An 18,677-nucleotide genomic window follows, 5' to 3' on the forward strand; every position below is an offset into this window, starting at 1 on the left:
CAATTTTTGGCGCAGAATTTCCCTAGGAGTAACGGGAGATAAATGATTAAAGAACTATGCCAGTCTCTTTTCTTTCCAGTATGTGTGCTCATTTAATGTTTGTTCAGTGTGTGCAATGCTATATATTTCTGTAGAGATTTGCTTATTGCTAATATTTACTTTTTACATTTGTAAGTCTCCAGGCTCTCCCATCTGTTGATTAGCATGCCCTTTCTTACAGACTTTCAGCAGATTGGACTGCTGGCTGGAAAACATTAACAAAATATTAATATTCTTTGAAATATGGCAGAACAATTCATACCTATGGAAATATTGAAAGACTGGAAGATTTTTAATTAACACGTAAAAATGTGGAGATTTTGCTTAATATATGTATTCTTTAAGGACAGTTTTGCTGTCATTTGAATTAATCTTTGGGGTCTTTATATTAAAAGTAATCTTGGATTTATTTCATGGTAAAATTGTTACTTTAATTTTTTTAAACATCTTTTTTTTTGCCATTCCACACAAGGTATTTTTTTATAAAAACATAGCAAATAATAAATTTAGACTTGTTCTTTGTCTTAAAAAAAAACCAAAAATAACCTTTGACTAAGGTTAGTGTAGTTGGAAACTTTTTATTGCTATGCTTAATCTAAAAAGTGCATTAGAATAATATAAAAAATGTAAGCAATAGATTGTCAACTTTCTTATCTAGATAGTAATGGATCCTAAATTGAGGAACTTTTCGCCCTTTATGTTCCCCTGAAAATCGGGGGAGTATGGTTGTTTTTTTCCCTATAATTGCAGTATTGGTAAAATAAAGTTCATTACTGTGATTTCACCATATACTATGTATAATCTTTGAATAAAATTAACTTTCCAGTTTTGCTAAATCACTAATGTTTAACAACAAATTGTTTAAAAAAAATAAAAAGTGAAGGGTAATCTCTAGGGCCTCTTCTACACTACAGTGGAAGTTTGAAGTGAGATAGTTGAAGTAAATTACATAGCTGGAGTCGACATATTTCGCGTTTCCGCACCATCCACACAGCAGGAGGCCAGTGGGAGCAAACGCTCCTATCAGCTTCCCTTACTCCTCTGAGGAGCAGGAGTACTGGCACCAAAAGGAACACACTCTGGCTATGTCTACACTTTAGGGGTTTTGCACAAAAACAGCCGTTTTTGCGCAAAACCCCACGGAGCACCCACATTTCAAGCGCGTTTTTGCTAAAGAAAATTTACAAGTAAAATGGCAGAACAGAGGGCTTTTTGCGGTGTAGGTATACCTCTTTCTACAAGAAATAACTCCTTTTTGCACTAGAGTTCTTGCGCAAAAAGGTGTGTGGACGCTCCTCAGGGGTTTCTTGTGCAAAAGGCACAGGTGCTGGCCATCAGAACTTTCTTACGCAAGAGTGTCCATGCAGTGTGGACGCTCTCTTGCGTAAAAGCACATCGTTTTTGCGATGTGTTTTTGAGGTGTGGACGCGCTTTTGTGCAAGATGTTTTTGCGGAAGATCTTCTTGTGCAAAACTCCTGCAGTGTAGACAAAGTCTCTGAGTTTGATTTAGGAGGCTGAGACAAAGCTCCCATGAACACTTGGTGTGTCCTGTGCTTCCTGGAGGATTTTGCTTTCATCAGAGACTCACAGCAGCCAACAGTTTTAGGCACTATGCCTAGGGCTTTAGTTTGCTGTTCGTTGAGCTCTTTTCATCATTGGCCAGCACATAGTAAAACAGAGAATAAACTCCACTACAGTTGGCTTGAACCGGACAGTCCAGTACTTGAGCTTTCTGTTCAGGAAACAAATTGAGAAAATATAAATGTCCGGTATTTTCTAAATAAGATGTAATGTAGATTGTGATGTAATGTCAAGTGTGTCGGGTATTTTTGTTGAAACCATCTGGCAACCCTAAACTCCACAATCCTTTTTCCCAAGTGAAAATAGGGAGCAGGGTGGGAACCTGGTTCCAGCTCAGGATCCTGTAATAGTAGCTGCCTGTGTTAATCCCCAACTCCTGCTATAAGACCGCCCCAAAACCCCCAGGCTACTTCCCCAGTACCAACTCTCCGGTTCGTCATCTTATTGTTCAGTTGTTGTCTCCTTTCTTCCTACTACCAATGGCACTCTCCTCCATTCTCTCAGCTATACACATGCCCCAGTTGTAGGCAAAACTGCTTTTATAGCCAGTCTGAGCTGGTTTTCTTAATTACCTCCAGGTGTCTCGGCAGGCCTGGTCAGTTAGCCCCAGGTATTCCACTGCCTCTGGTGGTTCTAAACCATTCCTCCCTGTTACTCTGGGAACAGAGATCTTCTCAGTCTGAGACTTATAGATCTCCCCTCCAATACTTTTTTATAGCCTTCCATTCTGACCCTGTCACAGAGTCTATACAAGGCCCACTAAATCAAATCCCAGTAGATCAACTGTGGCAGCATCTATCTTCTGCGTAGTGTAGAAATGACCGTGGTGTTATGGATACAACCATAAACTTTTTTTCTTCTTTGAGTGATGTCCCTGTGGGTGCTCCACTGTAGGTGCTGGGCTTGCCCCGGTGCCGCAGGACAGAGATGTTCAAAGACCTGATCAGACCGCGCATGCGTGGGGGGGTGGGGAGGTGTCTTGCGGCGTTAGCGCTCTCCCGTGCTGCACGATCCGCAGTTCCTCTCAACCGCCTCAGGCTTCAGACAGAGCAGATCTTCTCTCTTCATTATCAACCCCTTGTGAGACAAAACCAGTTAAATTCCTCAGCTTTTTTGTTTTTCTGGTTCATACCTGTTGACATTACTGTTCTCATTCTAGTTTTCAAAAAAAAACAAAACCCAAAACACCGCTATATATATTTCTTAAAAAGTACACCATCAAGTTTTCATTCTTCCTTTCCCAGTTATAATCTTCCTTTTGTATATAGTTCGTCTTACCAAAAAAAGGGGGGGGTAAAGTAAATATACACATCAAATATGCCTGGGTCCCCAGGCTTCAAAAAATGCTCTCTTTGCCACAACGCCATGCTGGCCTTGAATGGCCATGAGGCTTGTATCCGCTGCCTGGGCGAGATCCATGTACCGCAGAAATGCGTACATTGCTCAAAACTGACTGTTAGGGCCTGCCGTGATCGAGAAATGTGGCTTAGGATGAATGTTTTTGATAAAGCTCTTCAGCCTGCAGGATCATCCTCTCCACCAAGTAACAGTCAGCAGCCGCAAAAGAGGAGTGCCTTGTCTCCAACTTGAGCACCCCCGAAAAACACTAAGCTATCCCCCACTAGATCGCTGCCCTTAACTTCCCAGGGCAGAGCTAGCTCAGCGGTTAAGTCAGTCACTTCGCTTATGAGTGCCTGTTCATCTTCTAAACCACCCAAAAAGGCCAATCCGCCTGAAACATCGGGTCACTTAGCCGCAACTTCTTCAGCGGCGGCACCGGCGGTATCCGCACCTAAGCCATCAGCACTGACCATGGTGACGGAACCACATGCACATTCGGCACTGATAAGACATGCTTCTGCATCCCCAGAGTTAGATTCGGCACCGCCTGTTCAGCCGGCACCAACCCCGGCATGGAAGCAAATGGAACTGATCCTGGCACGGCAGCAAATGGTGCCAACTACGGCGCGGAACCGAGAGCCTCTCAACCCTCCTTGTCACCACCCGGCACTGCCGGCGCATGGCCAAGAGACAGAACAGAGGCGAGAGGTACCGACTTGGCCACATTGGCAAGCGGCCCCAGGCTCAGTGCCAGAGCACACGGCACCGACCTCAATACGCCAGGCAGCCTCGGCACCGGAGTAATTGGCACTGGCCAAAGCATGAGCAAAGACTCACCATCTTCGTAGTCCTTCTCCAGTTTCACCGCCTCTTGCATTTTCGCTGACGCCGTCGCCCTCTCCACCTTCACCATCAAGCAGAAGATCTCCCTAGCTTTCTAGGAGATATGCTTCACCTGATAGGCTACCATCTCTGCTCCTGACACCCCCAAAAGTTACCAGAAGATACTCTCACTGTTTCTCTGCTTCTCCCTCTCCACTTCCCAGAAGATCTTATTCTCCCTCTCCATCCCTCCATTCATGGAGATCATTTTCTAGGCATGACTGTACGAGGCACCATCCTTACAGGTGCTCTCCCTCACGGTGATCGTACAATCACCAGGACAGCTATGACTACTCACGTTACCACAGGGAATATTCACCGCGTTATCATCATTACTGTTACTTTCCGAGATCCCCACCAAGGTCCACTACGGGATATTCCTCCTCCAGGCATCCCCCACTGTCGGCCCCTCCATTTCCAGATCAGGACCCACTGCCAACCCACCCTCCTCCTTCTGACCAGGAGGAGAGGCAATTAACTGCAGCAGATTCACAAACCCCTGAAGTATCTCCCATGGATCAGTTCTCCTCGCCGGATGAGGCAGTCATACCTGGTGATGTCTCTCCACCAGATGATTTAAGGCAATTCCAGGACCTTTTTAAAAGGGGGGTGGCAGCTTCGCAGGAAATACAACTAACTGAAATTATAGAAAAACAACATCGCCTACTTAAGAATGTACAGACAACCAGAGTGCCAAATTAGCTATACCTCTGGATGAAGCGATGTTAGAGGTGGCCAGTGAATTATGGCAAACCTCTGCCCTCCCAACTAACAGACGTGCTGACAAGAAGTACTTCGTGCTCCCGAGAAAGTCAGTTTTTATTTACCCCCCACAACCCAACTTCCTTGTATTTGATGAGGCGGATCAAAGAGCAAAAGCGCTGCAATATAAAAGCAACGCAGCGGACAAAGAGTTGAAAAGGCTCGATTTATTTGGCAGGAAGTGTATACTTCTTCAGCACTACTCCTTAGAATTGCCAATTACCTCGCACACTTATCAAACCATAATTTTGACAATTAGGCGAAGTTGACTGCCTTAATGGAAGCACCGCCAGATTCCAAAAGACCGCTGCTCAAGTCCATCGTTCAGGAAGGCTACGCTTCTACACGAGCAAGTCTGCAAATAGCTATGGACATCGCTGACACGGCAGCTTGCACTACCACTACTTCTGTAGTTATGAGAAGGGCCTCATTTCTTCAGTCCGCAGGAGTCCCTAGAGAGTTGCAGACAAAAGTAGAAAATCTGCCTTTTGATAAAGACAAATTATTTGTCGAAAAGACAGATTCCGTTCAACATTCTAGTAAAGTCTCTAGAACAGCACTTACATCGTTGGTATGTACACCCCACCGTTCAGAAGAAGGCGTCATACACCATTCCAAAGATGGTATGATTACTTCCACACTAGACAGCAGTGGCAACACCAGCAACGACGGTTCGACCAACCATGTCATCCTCAACGTCAAAGACCACTGAGACAGCAGAACCCTACCAGCTGTACACAAATTCAACCCGGCAGCAAACAGCATGTTTGACGTGTTGGTCGAGAGCAAGCAGACAACCCTCCCAAGCCTCCATGTGTTCCACCATTAGCTAAGGCCCTTCTACCATTAATGGCTCAGCATTACCACCAACAGATGGGTTCTGGAAATAATCCAGTCTGGGTATACCATCCCATTTCTTTCTCTTCCTCCCACTGCCCCACCATCCCCATCCCTTTTCAGAGACCCATCTCGTGAGGACTTACTATGCACTGAAATCACCCACCTGCTTTATATAGGTGTGATAGAAAGAGTGCTTCTTCAGTTTCAAGGGAGAGGATTCTACTCCTGCTATTTTTTGGTACAAAAGAAAACTGGTGGATGGAGACCGATATTAGACCTCCAACAGCTGAACAAATACCTCCGCAAACAACGCTTCAAGATGGTGACCTTAGCCTCTATACTACCTACTCTGGAGTGGGGCGATTGGTTTGCTGCTCTCAACCTCAAAGATGCTTATTTTCACGTAACAATTCATCCTGTGCACAGGAAATTTCTACATTTCAGTCAGTACAGATCACTTTCAGTATCAAGTTCTACGCTTTGGCCTCGCAACAGCACCCAGGGTGTTCACAAAGACTCTGGCAGTAGTAGCTGTACATCTGCGACACAGAGGGGTGATAATATACCCCTACCTAGACGATTGCCTTATAAAAGCAGGCTCGTAGGCGGAAATGTCCGAAATGGTGTGGATTACGAGCGAAACCTTCCTTTTTTAGGCCTCTTTGTCAACGATGACAAGTCCACTCTTTAACGTACCCAGAATATAGAATTCATAGGCGCTTGCCTGGACTCCATTTCAACAAGAGTTTACCTACCCATCGACAGATTTCAGACAATACAAAAACTACTAGACAAACTTTTCTACAAATGTTCAGTACAGATTATAACAGTGCTCAGATTGATGGGCCACGTGGCCTCCACAACATACGTCGTACCCCAGGCCAGATTACATTTTCGGACGCTACAAAACTGGCTGCACAAAATCTACAACCCGATGAAGCACAATGTACACAGGGTAGTGACCATTCCCTATGTAGCCAAATCCTCTCTCCACTGGTGGACCAGACACAACAACTTCTTGTGAGGCACCCGGTTTCGTCAGCCTCCACCCCGTTGCCACATTACCACATACGCCTCCCTCATTGGCTGAGATGCTCATATGGGCAAACTTTCCATCCAAGGCCGCTGGTTGCCGCAGGAGTCTCTGCTACATATAAATTTGCTAGAGCTCAGAGCAGTTGCCAGCGCCTGCAGACATTTTCACACATACCTTTGCAACTCTATCTACCATGGGGTTTCTCACAGACAATATAGTGACCATGTATTACATAAATCGTCAGGGAGGCGCACGGTCCTGATCGCTGTATGCAGCATCAACCCAATTATGGAACTGGTGCATTGCCAACGGCATAACCCTTGTGGCGTCTTATTTACCAACACAATAGCGGATTCCCTGAGCAGGAATTTCGCAACAGACCATGAATGGGAGATTCACCAGGGAGTCCTCCTTTCTATATTTTGACAGTGCGGCACTCCTGAAATAGACCTATTTGCCACTGCCAACAAGAAGTGTCACCGTTACTGCTCCAGGGTGGGCCTCAGTCTCAATTCCTTGGGGGACGCCTTCCTCCACAACTGGAGAGTTCCTCTCATGTACGCTTTTCCCGCCTATGCGTCTTACCTCCAGAGTCCTCCAGAAAATCAAACTAGACAAAGCCCCGGTGACATTAATAGCGCCCGCGTGGGCACATCAACATTGGTATCCACTCCTCCTATGACTGGCCCTATGCCCGCCATATCACCTCCCATTAATCCCGAACCTCCTCGCTCAGGACCACAGCTCTCTCCTACATCCACAGCTGCATACACTTCACCTTTCATTGTGGTGCCTAGTTGGCTAAATGCTTCCGAGGCTTTCTGCTCTGACCAGGTCAAGAACATTCTCATCCATAGTAGGAAACAGAACATACGATCTACTTACCTTGCAAAATGGACATGATTCACCTCCTGGTGCTCTCAACACAATATGGATCCTCAAACAGTACCCATCCATGTTATTCTGGATTATGTGATGCACCTAAAACAGAGTGGATTGGCCTTAGCATTTCTGAGAGTCCATCTTGCGGCATTGACATCCTTTTGACACCCAATAGATGGCACATTGTTATTCACCCACCCTCTCACTAAGAGATTTCTTAACGGTCTAATAAACCTGAACCCGCCTACACGTGCTACTTCCTCTCCCTTGTGGAGTCTGGACTTAGTACTTGGGACTCTCACAGCACCACCTTTTGAGCCTCTAGCTTCATTTCCTCTCCAGACCCTCACGATGAAATTGGTTTTTCTGATCACCATCACCTCTGCGTGACGTGCGAGTGAGATTCCAGCTCTTATGGCAGTACCTCTGTACACCATTTTTAACAGAGACAGTGTGATCCTGAGACATCACCCAGCCGTGATCCCTAAGGTCTCTTCGGACTTCCACCTTAACGAGCCAGTGGTCTTACCGGCTTTTTACCCGAAACCACATGCATCATCATGTGAGGCAGTTTTCCACGCATTAGATGTGCGCAAAGCACTAGCCTTTTACATAGAGCACACAGAAACCTTAAGGAAAACTGACAGGTTACTAGTCTCCCTTGCTGAACATTCCAAGGGAGAGCCTTTATCATCCCAACAGATATCCGACATTATTGTTTCCTGCATAACCCACTGTTATGCTGTATGAAATGTGCCATTCCACAGCACCCTAGAGCCCACTCTACGATGGCGGTAGCAACTTCCATTGCTTTCCTGAAAGGTGTCCTTCTTTCTGATATTTGTAGAGCAGCCACTTGGGCTTCTCACAACATGTTTGCCAAGCACTATGCTATCCAGTGCAGGTGGCTTCTGGATACTTCCGTAGCATCTGCTGTACTTTCATCCATGAATAGATAATAGCCTCCAAATCCCACTTTCCTTTCCACGGGTGGGTACTGCTACTGAGTCACCTACAGTGGAGCACCCACAGGGACATAACTTGAAGAAGAAAGCGAAGTTACTCATCTTGATGTAGTAACTGTTGTTCTTCGAGTTGTGTGTCTCTGTGGGTGCTCGACTACCCACCTGCCTCCCCGCTTCGGAGTCTGTTTCTGTCTATTGCAGCTCCTGAGGCGGGTCTGAAAAACTGGATAAGACCGGATTGTGCAGTGCGGGAGAGCACTAACGCCGTGAGACACCCCCTCTCCTCTCCTGGCGCATGCGTGGTCCAATCGGGTATGGGTTTGAACATCTCCGTTCTGCGGTGCCGAGGCAAGCCCAGCACCTACAGTGGAGCACTCACGGGGAGACACATCTTGAAGAACAACAGTTACTGCACCAAGGTGAGTAACTTCGCTTTGTGGTGCTGCCACAGTTTTTATGACAAAACAATTCCTCTCCCTTCTTTTGCCAGATAATCTCTAAAATCCTTACTTTGAGGTCAGATTTTATGAACAGTAGATGTCTCCACAAATAAACTCATCAGAATTGTACTAAATGATAGTATCTTTTTTGTGTGTGAACATCCACTGAAGTATATTTTTTCCTGAGGCCTGTTTTTAATTTTATTTAGGGAAAGTAAAAATTGCGTGCATAATTCAGATAATGAATTTGCCTGCTGACTCAGGAAAGCAATGTTATGAAATGATCATTGTTGTCAACATTTGAAATAGAAGTCATTGATAATATTCATTTACTTCATAAGGGGACAGTATTTTCATTGTTAATAACCTTTCTAAAAAATTGTAAATTAATCTTTGTCATTGGATACCTTTTGTTTTTAACAGTGTGTGTTGTACTTATGGGTCTTGAAGATTCTGTATCCAAATACATTATTTCTTTTGAGAGGCAATCATGAATGCAGACACCTCACAGAATATTTTACCTTTAAGCAAGAATGTAAGTACTGTATAGGAATGTAGTATTGCCAAACTAGTACTTTCAGTCTGATGTTGTTTTTCTGAAGAGGTAATTTTATCTAAAAATGCTGTTAAGGGACTGCTCTTGCAAACGTTCTCACTCGTAGTTGCATTGAGTTAAGTGGAACAACAAGCAGTTATAAGCATGGTGGGAGCAAGTGTGTGCAGAACTGAACTGTGTATTTGTATATTAACATCCATGCAGCTTTTAAAATCTTTTGGGGCTTAATTTTTATGGAAATGTTTGTGGAAAATCAGCACAGAAGTCAATAACCTTGTCACTCAAAAGATCTCAAACTCACCATTTATAGCTGCTTATTCTATATAATTGGCAAGCATGATTTTAAAAGTTATTTTCATTTTTCTGAATTATTTAACACTTTTTAGTTTAAAAATGTGTGTCTATTTTATATTTGAGGATGCAGAGGAAGGGGCAAATACAAGTTTAAAGTTTTGTAAAGTGTTTTTTTTTCTTGAAGCAGCTTTGCCAATGTCTTGATTTTTAAGCTTAATAAAATGTGCTGTTTTTCTGATTTTTAGGATTTGCGATAGAAGAATGTTTTTACATTTAGAGCAGTTTCTTCATTTTATGTAATAGTCGTTGTTTTTTCTTCTCTACAGGTAAAATAAAGTATTCAGAAAGAGTCTATGATGCTTGTATGGAAGCTTTTGATTGCCTTCCTCTTGCTGCACTTTTAAACCAACAGTTTCTTTGTGTTCATGGTGGACTTTCACCTGAAATAAACACACTTGATGACATTAAGAGAGTGAGTATGTCTTTGTTTCTAAAATAAATGGGGATGGGGGGATTTGTGTGATTCCTTTCAATGGTCACTCTCTTGTGAGCCGGCCAGTGTATTAGTCTTTGGTTTTTACTGGCTCTTTATAAGCGCAAGACAGGATCCCCACACTTGGATTGTAGAGCAGGGTTTTTTTTAAAAAAATATTGTTGTGAAGAAGATGAGTAATCACAGATTTTATTATATCAAGCACATAGCCATAATTGCAGTTAAACAACTTAATTTCTAGAGTAATGTTATTGTACCAAAAAATTTATTAGAGTTTGGTCTTTTAATTCATGCACACACTTTAAGTTACTTACTGTAGAAGGGCTAGAGTTTTATTAGCATGTTGCAGGATTGAGTTTGTAAACACTAAGCGTTGCCTTAAAAATCAATTGATGTATTAAAGTAACCAGGCTTGAGTTGCGTTTCACAGCTGTATGTAGAATTATATTTTAAGTACTTTAAATTTTGTATATTTGACATTTATTTATGCCATTTTCTAACATATTACCTCTAACTTTTGGCAAAGCTTTTATATTGGATTTCTATATCAAAGAAATATTAGAAGTCCACATGACCATTCTGATTTGACTCCCTTAAGTTTATTTAGAAAAACAAAATTTATATTGAGAACCAGAAATTTTTGATAAAAGCAGATTTCAGTTTTAAAATAGGATAGTTCTCACTAAATATAGCTATATCATGTAAAGAATGTATGCAATGAATCATACTTTGTAGTTTGATTTGTTTTCTTCTCATAAGAGATTTCTTTCGAAATATAAATGTAATTTTAATTTGAAAACGTGTATTTCTAACTTGATAATGTGGATTTATATTTTTCTCTGAAATACCTTGCACTTGTAAAGTTGTAATCTAATGTAATAATTCAACAACCTGAATTACTCTTATGGACAATCGGTAGAGCATTTATTTCACCAGCAGCCTTTTGAAATAGTCCTGTTTGTATGGAAAGTGCTGTAGTTATAGGTAATTAAAGATGATGAGCATATGTCTTCAAAAAATTGCTTGATGTTAAATAGTTAGTGTATCAGTGGTTTCATTTTAGTGGAATACAAGTTTTGGGATATCAAGCTTTCTGGCTGATAATTCCTACATGTTTGTCAGTGGGTTTTACCTCATATAGATTATTAATATCAGGTGGTGATGGTCCTATCATATTACAATTTTTAATCTTCTATTGCTTTCTCTTTTGAATATTTTTTTGCAGTTTGTTTGCACATAACTAAACTTTTTTCATCTGACATTTTGAGCATAGCATTTGATTCCTTCTCCATAAGAGTGTTACTGATTATTAAGGGTGAGGCTTACTGGGTAAACGGTTAACTGGTTACCTGTTCACATCCTTATCTGCAATTAATAAAGGTCCTGAAAGGAGGTCGTCTTTCACCCTGTGTTGGCAGGTCTGCTTTTAAAAGGTGGCAGCAAGGGGTGGGAAAGGAAGAATTGTGTAACTGGTAACAAGCCAACTGCATGAAAAATGAAAAACCAAGTCAGTCTTGGTTCCTAAAAAATGTTCTAGTCTGCTTTTTTTTTTGTCATCTATGAGTTGTGTGATGCGTTAGGAGAAATTGATAATATGTTATTGGTTCTGCTGGGGAAGCTGAATTTTGGAGATCACAGGCCAAGAAAGCCAAAGAAGAATCACCATTTACATTTCTGTTGTAAAGCTCTCTGAATTTTACAGTTCTGTTTATACTGAGTGATTCTTACACCACAGGGAAATACCATCTTTCTGTAAAGATCTGGCTAATTTAATTTCTGTATTTCTTTACCACTTGTCAAACTTTTAAGAATGGAGCCCTGTACTGAAGCTTATGTCTTCTCATACAAAGGTGTAATAGTAGCTATAATGGGCAAGATTCATTCAGATACCTTAGGAGATATTGACAGCGAGAGAGTTTCTGACTCTAGGGGTGTATCTAGACTACGCTGAATGGTCGAAAGAGGATATGCAAATTTCATATGAATTTGCATATCTTCTTCCGATCACACTTTCGATTGTGGCTTTTAAGACGCGGCTTTTTCAGCGAACCCCCCTTTTGTAGAAAAGCCACATAAACCTCATTTTTTTAAGGAAGAGTGGCTTTTCGACGAAGGGGGCAGCTCACCAAAAAAGCCGCGTCTTAATTACTTTCACTTTCGAAAGCGCGATCAGAAGAAGATATGCAAATTCCTGTGGAATTTGCATATCCTCTTTTGACCATTCGGCATAGTCTAGAAACGCCCTAGAAATTAGGATAATTTCTATGTTTGAGTTGCTCAACATCTTCCATTATAAAAGAGTCTTAGAACCTTTTCTTTTTTTGAGCTCTCAGATCTCCATTGTGTGCAGCAAGTTTTGATCACAGCAGGTTAATAGCCCTGGGTTTGAGGAAGTGCCTTTTGCATGTGCCAGGAAATTCCATTTATGTTTGGCTAGGTTATAAATAATTGAAAATCTTCATTTTCTGACCATCGCTTGTGTTGTACAGATACATTTTGGTAGCACACCAAACACCCTGAATCTTCTAAGACTGGTGGCACTAGTGGTAACAAATCACAGGAGCATAAGCTGCATTAGAAATCCTGGGAACAGAAACTTAGCTTAGCGGCTGCCAAAAGATGACTCCAACAACTCTTGCTCAACCCAACATATGAACTAATAATCCTCCTCTCTGGAGGACACCACATGGAGCAGAAGCCCTTCCATTGCCAGGGAATAGGATGAAATCTTGTTGAGCAGAAATAAATGCAAATTACTGGGAACTAGAAGAGAATTAGTTCTAAATTAACTTTTTTGCTGACTGATATTTACAGTATTGTACTCTTTGCAACTATTAAGCTCTGTATCATACCCCCACTAAAATGCTCCACAATATGAGACTAGAACCCAGCTCTTTAATATATCAGACACACATCCACTTAGCCGCACAGTCTCTCAGAACCTGCCACATCTTTGTCCTTTTCTATGTTGTCTGTAAAATGGAGTGACTTGTCTATATGTAAAACAGTGTTTCAGAGTGTTGTACATCCATGCTCCTTTTGTGTCTGGTTCACAGGGAATAATAGCTTTCTCTTCCTGACCGCTAATACAGTTAGTCCCATAATTTTTCTCTCTGGTCACTGGAAAAGGAACCGAGCCACTAAAGTAAGTGTTTCCAAATGGGTCAGAAAGGACTTTACTGAAGCCTTTTAAAGAAAAAGTAAAAAGTCTCCTCCAAATTTAAGGCCCATTCCACAAGGTTCACAGCAATGTTATGTCAGAGCAATAAAGCTTTCTATGAAAAAAATCTGCAGAGATCTTTACATGATTGTTTAATCAAGGAATGAAGAAATAGTCTAATGTGGATGTTTCTTTGGATGCTGCATTTGGTTGTCTGGTCATGCTAGCTGGTAGTTCTTCTGAATTCCCTTTTATTGTACTTTTTCTATGCTGCTATTGCTTACTAATTCCGATTGGAAAGGACAATTTTGTTCCTTCTTTGTAAATTTACTTTCTCAAAACTTACACCTCCATCAGTCTGGAGGTTTCCTAACCTCTTCTAATAATTAATTCTTCATTGTTCTCTATTGTTGTATGTTCAAGTCATCGTATTGTTTTTGGCATGCCTTTGCCTTGCACAGAAGAAAAAATTTTTTTACTACCTGTCTCCTATTATGGGTGCTATTTACTCTGAAATACTTTGGCTTTGGTGGATATATATAAACGATAAAGGTAAAGAAGCAAAATTGGCCTATATAATATTTAAATCAACTTTGTGGGTTTTTTTTAAACAGCTAGATAGATTCAAAGAGCCTCCTGCATTTGGACCAATGTGTGACATATTGTGGTCAGATCCCTCAGAAGATTTTGGAAATGAAAAATCACAAGAGCACTTCAATCATAATACAGTCAGGGGATGCTCCTATTTTTATAGGTAAAAAGAAATCTAGGATTTAATTAATATTTTAGTACTAAGAGTTACATGTTGCTAAAAAAAAAATTTTATACTCATAGTTGTTTTCATTTTACAGCTATCCAGCGGTTTGTGAATTTTTGCAAAATAACAATTTGTTGTCCATAATTAGAGCTCACGAAGCACAAGACGCAGGGTAAGTGTTTTGGGGCCTTACAAAAATTATTCAATAATACAAAATAATCGTTTGTTTGATACAAATGAAGCTGTTTGTTTTACAGGTATAGAATGTACAGAAAAAGCCAAACTACGGGTTTTCCATCATTAATAACAATTTTTTCTGCACCTAATTACTTGGATGTCTATAATAATAAAGGTAAGAATTTACTGCTAAGGAGATTGTATTAAATTAAAACTTCTTTCAAAAAATAGTTTGACAATAACACCATACAAAATCATGTTTTTCCATGCATTGACAAAAATCCAAGCTCCCAAGCCCCTTGAGTCAAACTAATACAATATGAAAAAAACACACATGGGCACAGTTACTCGCATGTGTGAAGTAAACTACATCTAGATATAAAACAAAGCGTGCTTTTCCTTTTTTAGAAGTACCCACTGTGACATTATCCAGGTTGCAAACTGGACTGATGGACAGCTCCATCCCTTCAGTTCTCCAACCTAAGGTTCCTTTTATACCTCTTTGCTGTGAGCAATCACTTCTGGCATACCAACACCCAGCTTCCAGCATGTAAATCACTCCCGGCTATATTATATGAGCTATACCCATGAACTATACTTCAGGGCAACACTAGCAAACTTCCAGTTCAGATTTTCCCCAAGAAATGTGAGTGTTGTACTGCTTATCTCCTCCTGGACAGTACAAGCTCATATAAAGTCTCTAATTTAATTAATAGAACATGATGTGTACAAATGTTATTCAAATGATGTTTCCCAAACACTTCAAACACACAGGGTTTAGGTTTAGTAACTACTCACTGAACATTGTCCCAGTTAATGATGTTTCATTTTACATTGCTTGTTTAAAGTTGTGCAATGCTCCCTTATTAGCTCATTTGGCTGCCTAATTCCATTACTTGCAAGATATTTAAATCCCCGCTTCATTAGCAATTTTGGTCGGCTACATTTGCATCCCTAGCTCAAGCTTGGGAGCAAGTGTAGACGTACCCTTAGTGAAAGATTCCTCATCACATGGAGTGCAACATCTATAAGTTCCCACTGATCCCTCTGGTCCCATGAGTAATACACAAAATACAGACAGACGAGGCCAAGGTCATACCCGAGTTATGGGCATGATATATGTCCCATGAGTTCTCCCTTTTCAAATGACCTTCAACCAATTCTGAAGAAACTCTGCCTGAAAGTGAGGCTTCTGCATGGTTCCATCATAGTGAGTTAACCTGCTTGGAACAAGTCAAACAAGTATTACTAAACAGCAGGAGATAGAAAATGCATCTCCAAAAATGGAAAAGATTCTCCTCATGATGTCCAGAAAATCAGCTGACTGCTACTACAGAATCTCTGCCACTAATGGAGGACTATATAGTAGAGTTGAAATGCCCAGGCCTATAAAAGTGGTCATTTTTTGGTCACTATTGCTTCCTCAGGTGAGTAAGTGAGATGGGGTCCTCTTGGCTAGGGGTAGGCAGTAAGCTGGAGGCAGTTTGCCAGGGGTAGTCCCTAGGCTGCCACCACTTTATTTACCTGCTCCTCTGCAGGTATGCGCACGTGCAGCTCCTGTTGGCCATGGATTGCTGTTCCCAGGAATGGAAGCTGTGGGAAGTGGCACGAACTGGGACACTGCCTCCCATAGCTCCATTAACTGGGAATGGCAATCTGCATCCAATGGGAGCTTGCAAGTTCCAGTACATGCAGAGGTCCATGTAAATAGAGCAGCAGTGGGCAGTTACTGCCCACTGCTGTTCTTGGCTAATCCTTCCAACACAATCATAGAATCACAGAATAATAGGACTGGAAGGGACCCCAAGAGGTCATCGAGTCCAGCCCCCCGCCCTCAAGGCAGGACCAAGCTCCGTCTACACCATCCCTGACAGATGTCTATCTAACCTGTTCTTAAATATCTCCAGAGAGGGAGATTCCACCACCTCCCTTGGCAATTTATTCCAATATTTGACCACCCTGACAGTTAGGAATTTTTTCCTAATGTCCAATCTAAACCTCCCCTGCTGCACTTTAAGCCCATTACTCCTTGTCCTGTCCTCAGAAACCAAGAGGAACAAATTTTCGCCTTCCTCCTTGTGACACCCTTTTAGATATTTGAAAACCGCTATCATGTCCCCTCTTAATCTTCTTTTTTCCAAACTAAACAAGCCCAGTTCATGAAGCCTGGCTTCATAGGTCATGTTCTCTAAACCTTTAATCATTCTTGTCGCTCTTCTCTGTACCCTTTCCAATTTCTCCACATCTTTCTTGAAATGTGGCGCCCAGAACTGGACACAGTACTCCAGCTGAGGCCTAACTAGTGCAGAGTAGAGCGGCAGAATGACTTTACGAGTTTTGCTTACAACACACCTGTTGATACAACCTAGAATCATATTTGTAACGGGCTGTGTGGAAGGAGACATGGAAAGACGTGTTAGAGAAGCAAAAACAGTGGGATACAGCTGGAGACAGAGGGCAGCCTGAGGCCTGACTAGGCATCATAAGTAAGAAGGGGACAGAATTAGATAGAGCTTTTAAAGTGATGAAAAGAAACTGAAATTTGATTGTGAATGTGCACCCTGCATTTAGTTGATTAAAAGGTGAGATGATTAAAATTTAGAGCCAGTTTGACTGTTATTTTGAGTTGGATATTTGTGACAGTACCTGAAATGGCACTTTTTCTGATTTTTTTTCTTTTTATGTCCATTATTAAGTCTCAGCGCAATTTTGCATTCTCCTTAAAAATTACCTCTTAGCAAAGCTCTTGATTAGAAATGTGTTCCTTCATAATCATGAGTAAAGGAACATAGAGTGTCTCTTGTCTGTATTTTTACATAGGGTGCAATATAATCATAAATATAGGAAAAGATCATCTAATCTTCCCGATAGTTTTGTTTTTATTACACTTAGTGTTAAGGATAAAAATTCTTAATTTTGAAATGTTGTTTTGCAGCTGCTGTGTTAAAATATGAAAATAATGTGATGAATATTCGACAGTTCAATTGCTCTCCACACCCTTATTGGTTACCAAATTTTATGGATGTCTTCACTTGGTCATTGCCATTTGTTGGAGAAAAAGGTAGAGAACTATGCTGTATAAGTAAAATACATGAAGGTCTTTGTGTTTTGTGTGGGTGGTGCAGGTTTATGTTTATCTAAGAAAACAAGTGCATGCTTTCTCTTAAGGAACTATGTCCATCATTGCAACCTAATCCGTTCCCTTTCTCAGTAAGGTGCAGACTTGTGAACACTTTCCCCAAAAGATCTTTTGCACCGTTTTGTAACTCCCATGTGAAAGTCCTGTGACATATTCATGAAGAATTGTTATCTGGGACATGACAGAGGGCTTATCTAGACTATGCTGAAGTTTCAAAAGAGGAATTCCACAGGAATTTGCATATCTTCTTCGAAAGCGGGGCTTTTGAAAGTGAAAGTAGTTGGGATGCGGTTTTTCAGCACCCCCCCTTTTCGAAAAGCCACTGTGCCTCAGAAAATGAAGTTTACGCAGCTTTTCAAAAGGGGGGGGTTGCTGAAAAAAACCACGTCCTGACTACTTTCACTTTTGAAAGCTCTGCTTTCGAAAGTGAGATTGGAAGAAGATAATTTGCATCTCCTCTTTCGAAACTTCAGTGTAATCTAGATGAGCCCTCTGTGTACAACTGGTAGTTCTCTTTTTCACCTGGCTTTTGACAGGTAGTTGAATTTTGTCTGATGGAACAGAAGACCGAATAGATGTGTTTAGAAGGTATAAAGGCACTTGTCTGCATAGTTTTAATGAACCCCCCCCTTCCTTCTGAAGTAGATCTCTGAAGCAACACACAATATCAATAAACTATTTCTGTTCTGCATCATAATCTTTCACACTTTACTAATCTTACGTGGCATAGAATAGTGGTCACCAGCCTGTCGATAGTCATTGACTGGTAAATCCTGGAACCTCTGCCAGTCGGTTGCAATCCTCAGATAGAAGTTGTCTGTGCCTGCCTGGCCCCACGCTGCTCCCAGAAGCAGTGTCTGCAGCTCCTGCAAGGAAGAAAGGGTGGGGAGTCAGCTCCGTGCTGCTTCCACCTACGGCACTGTCCAAGCAGCTTCTGTCGGCTGAGAACTGATTAATGGGGGTGTCACTTGCAGCCACCATGCAGTAGCATGGAGGGCTCCCCCGCACACAGGTGTCTCACACAGAGGGTGTCTGAACTCAGCCAGCCAACATTTCCAGGGGCAGCATGTGGTTACCTGTAGTGATTGCTTCCTGACTGCAGCCTACGCCCTCCTGTTCTGTGCCAGCCTCCTGCACCCAAACTCCCTTCAAAAGGCCACACTCCTCACCACCACCTGCACCCAGTGCTCTACCCCAGCTTGGAGCTCCCTTCTGCACCCAGAGTGTTGGGCGCAAGATCTGAGAGAGAGTTTGGGTGTAGGAGGGGACTCCAGACTGAGGCAAACTCCCTCCCAGAGCTTGCACTCCTCTCTCTTTCACCCCAGTACAGTG

The 18,677-nt window shown here is 41.9% G+C and overlaps 1 protein-coding gene across 14 annotated transcripts in view; it reads left to right on the forward strand.

Annotated features, from left to right (window-relative positions):
- The window catches only part of PPP3CB (protein phosphatase 3 catalytic subunit beta), a 74,337-nt gene that overhangs the window by 22,074 nt on the left and 33,586 nt on the right, over positions 1-18,677 (forward strand). For 13 of the 14 annotated variants that reach the window (XR_012905747.1, XR_012905750.1, XR_012905749.1 and 10 more), the window contains 6 exons: positions 9,193-9,304; positions 9,946-10,091; positions 13,887-14,026; positions 14,124-14,201; positions 14,287-14,381; positions 17,142-17,267. Coding sequence is in view for 10 of the 14 variants with exons in the window: in XM_075935724.1 (XP_075791839.1) it covers positions 9,193-9,304; positions 9,946-10,091; positions 13,887-14,026; positions 14,124-14,201; positions 14,287-14,381; positions 17,142-17,267 (697 nt within the window). In the remaining 4 variants the exon portion in view is untranslated. Of the gene's footprint in view, positions 1-1,748; positions 8,749-9,192; positions 9,305-9,945; positions 10,092-13,886; positions 14,027-14,123; positions 14,202-14,286; positions 14,382-17,141; positions 17,268-18,677 lie in introns of those variants that run through there. The other variant, XM_075935725.1, reaches the window with a different exon arrangement.

The sequence above is a fragment of the Pelodiscus sinensis genome, chromosome 8 (assembly GCF_049634645.1).
Source record: "Pelodiscus sinensis isolate JC-2024 chromosome 8, ASM4963464v1, whole genome shotgun sequence".
NCBI lineage: Eukaryota > Metazoa > Chordata > Testudines > Trionychidae > Pelodiscus > Pelodiscus sinensis.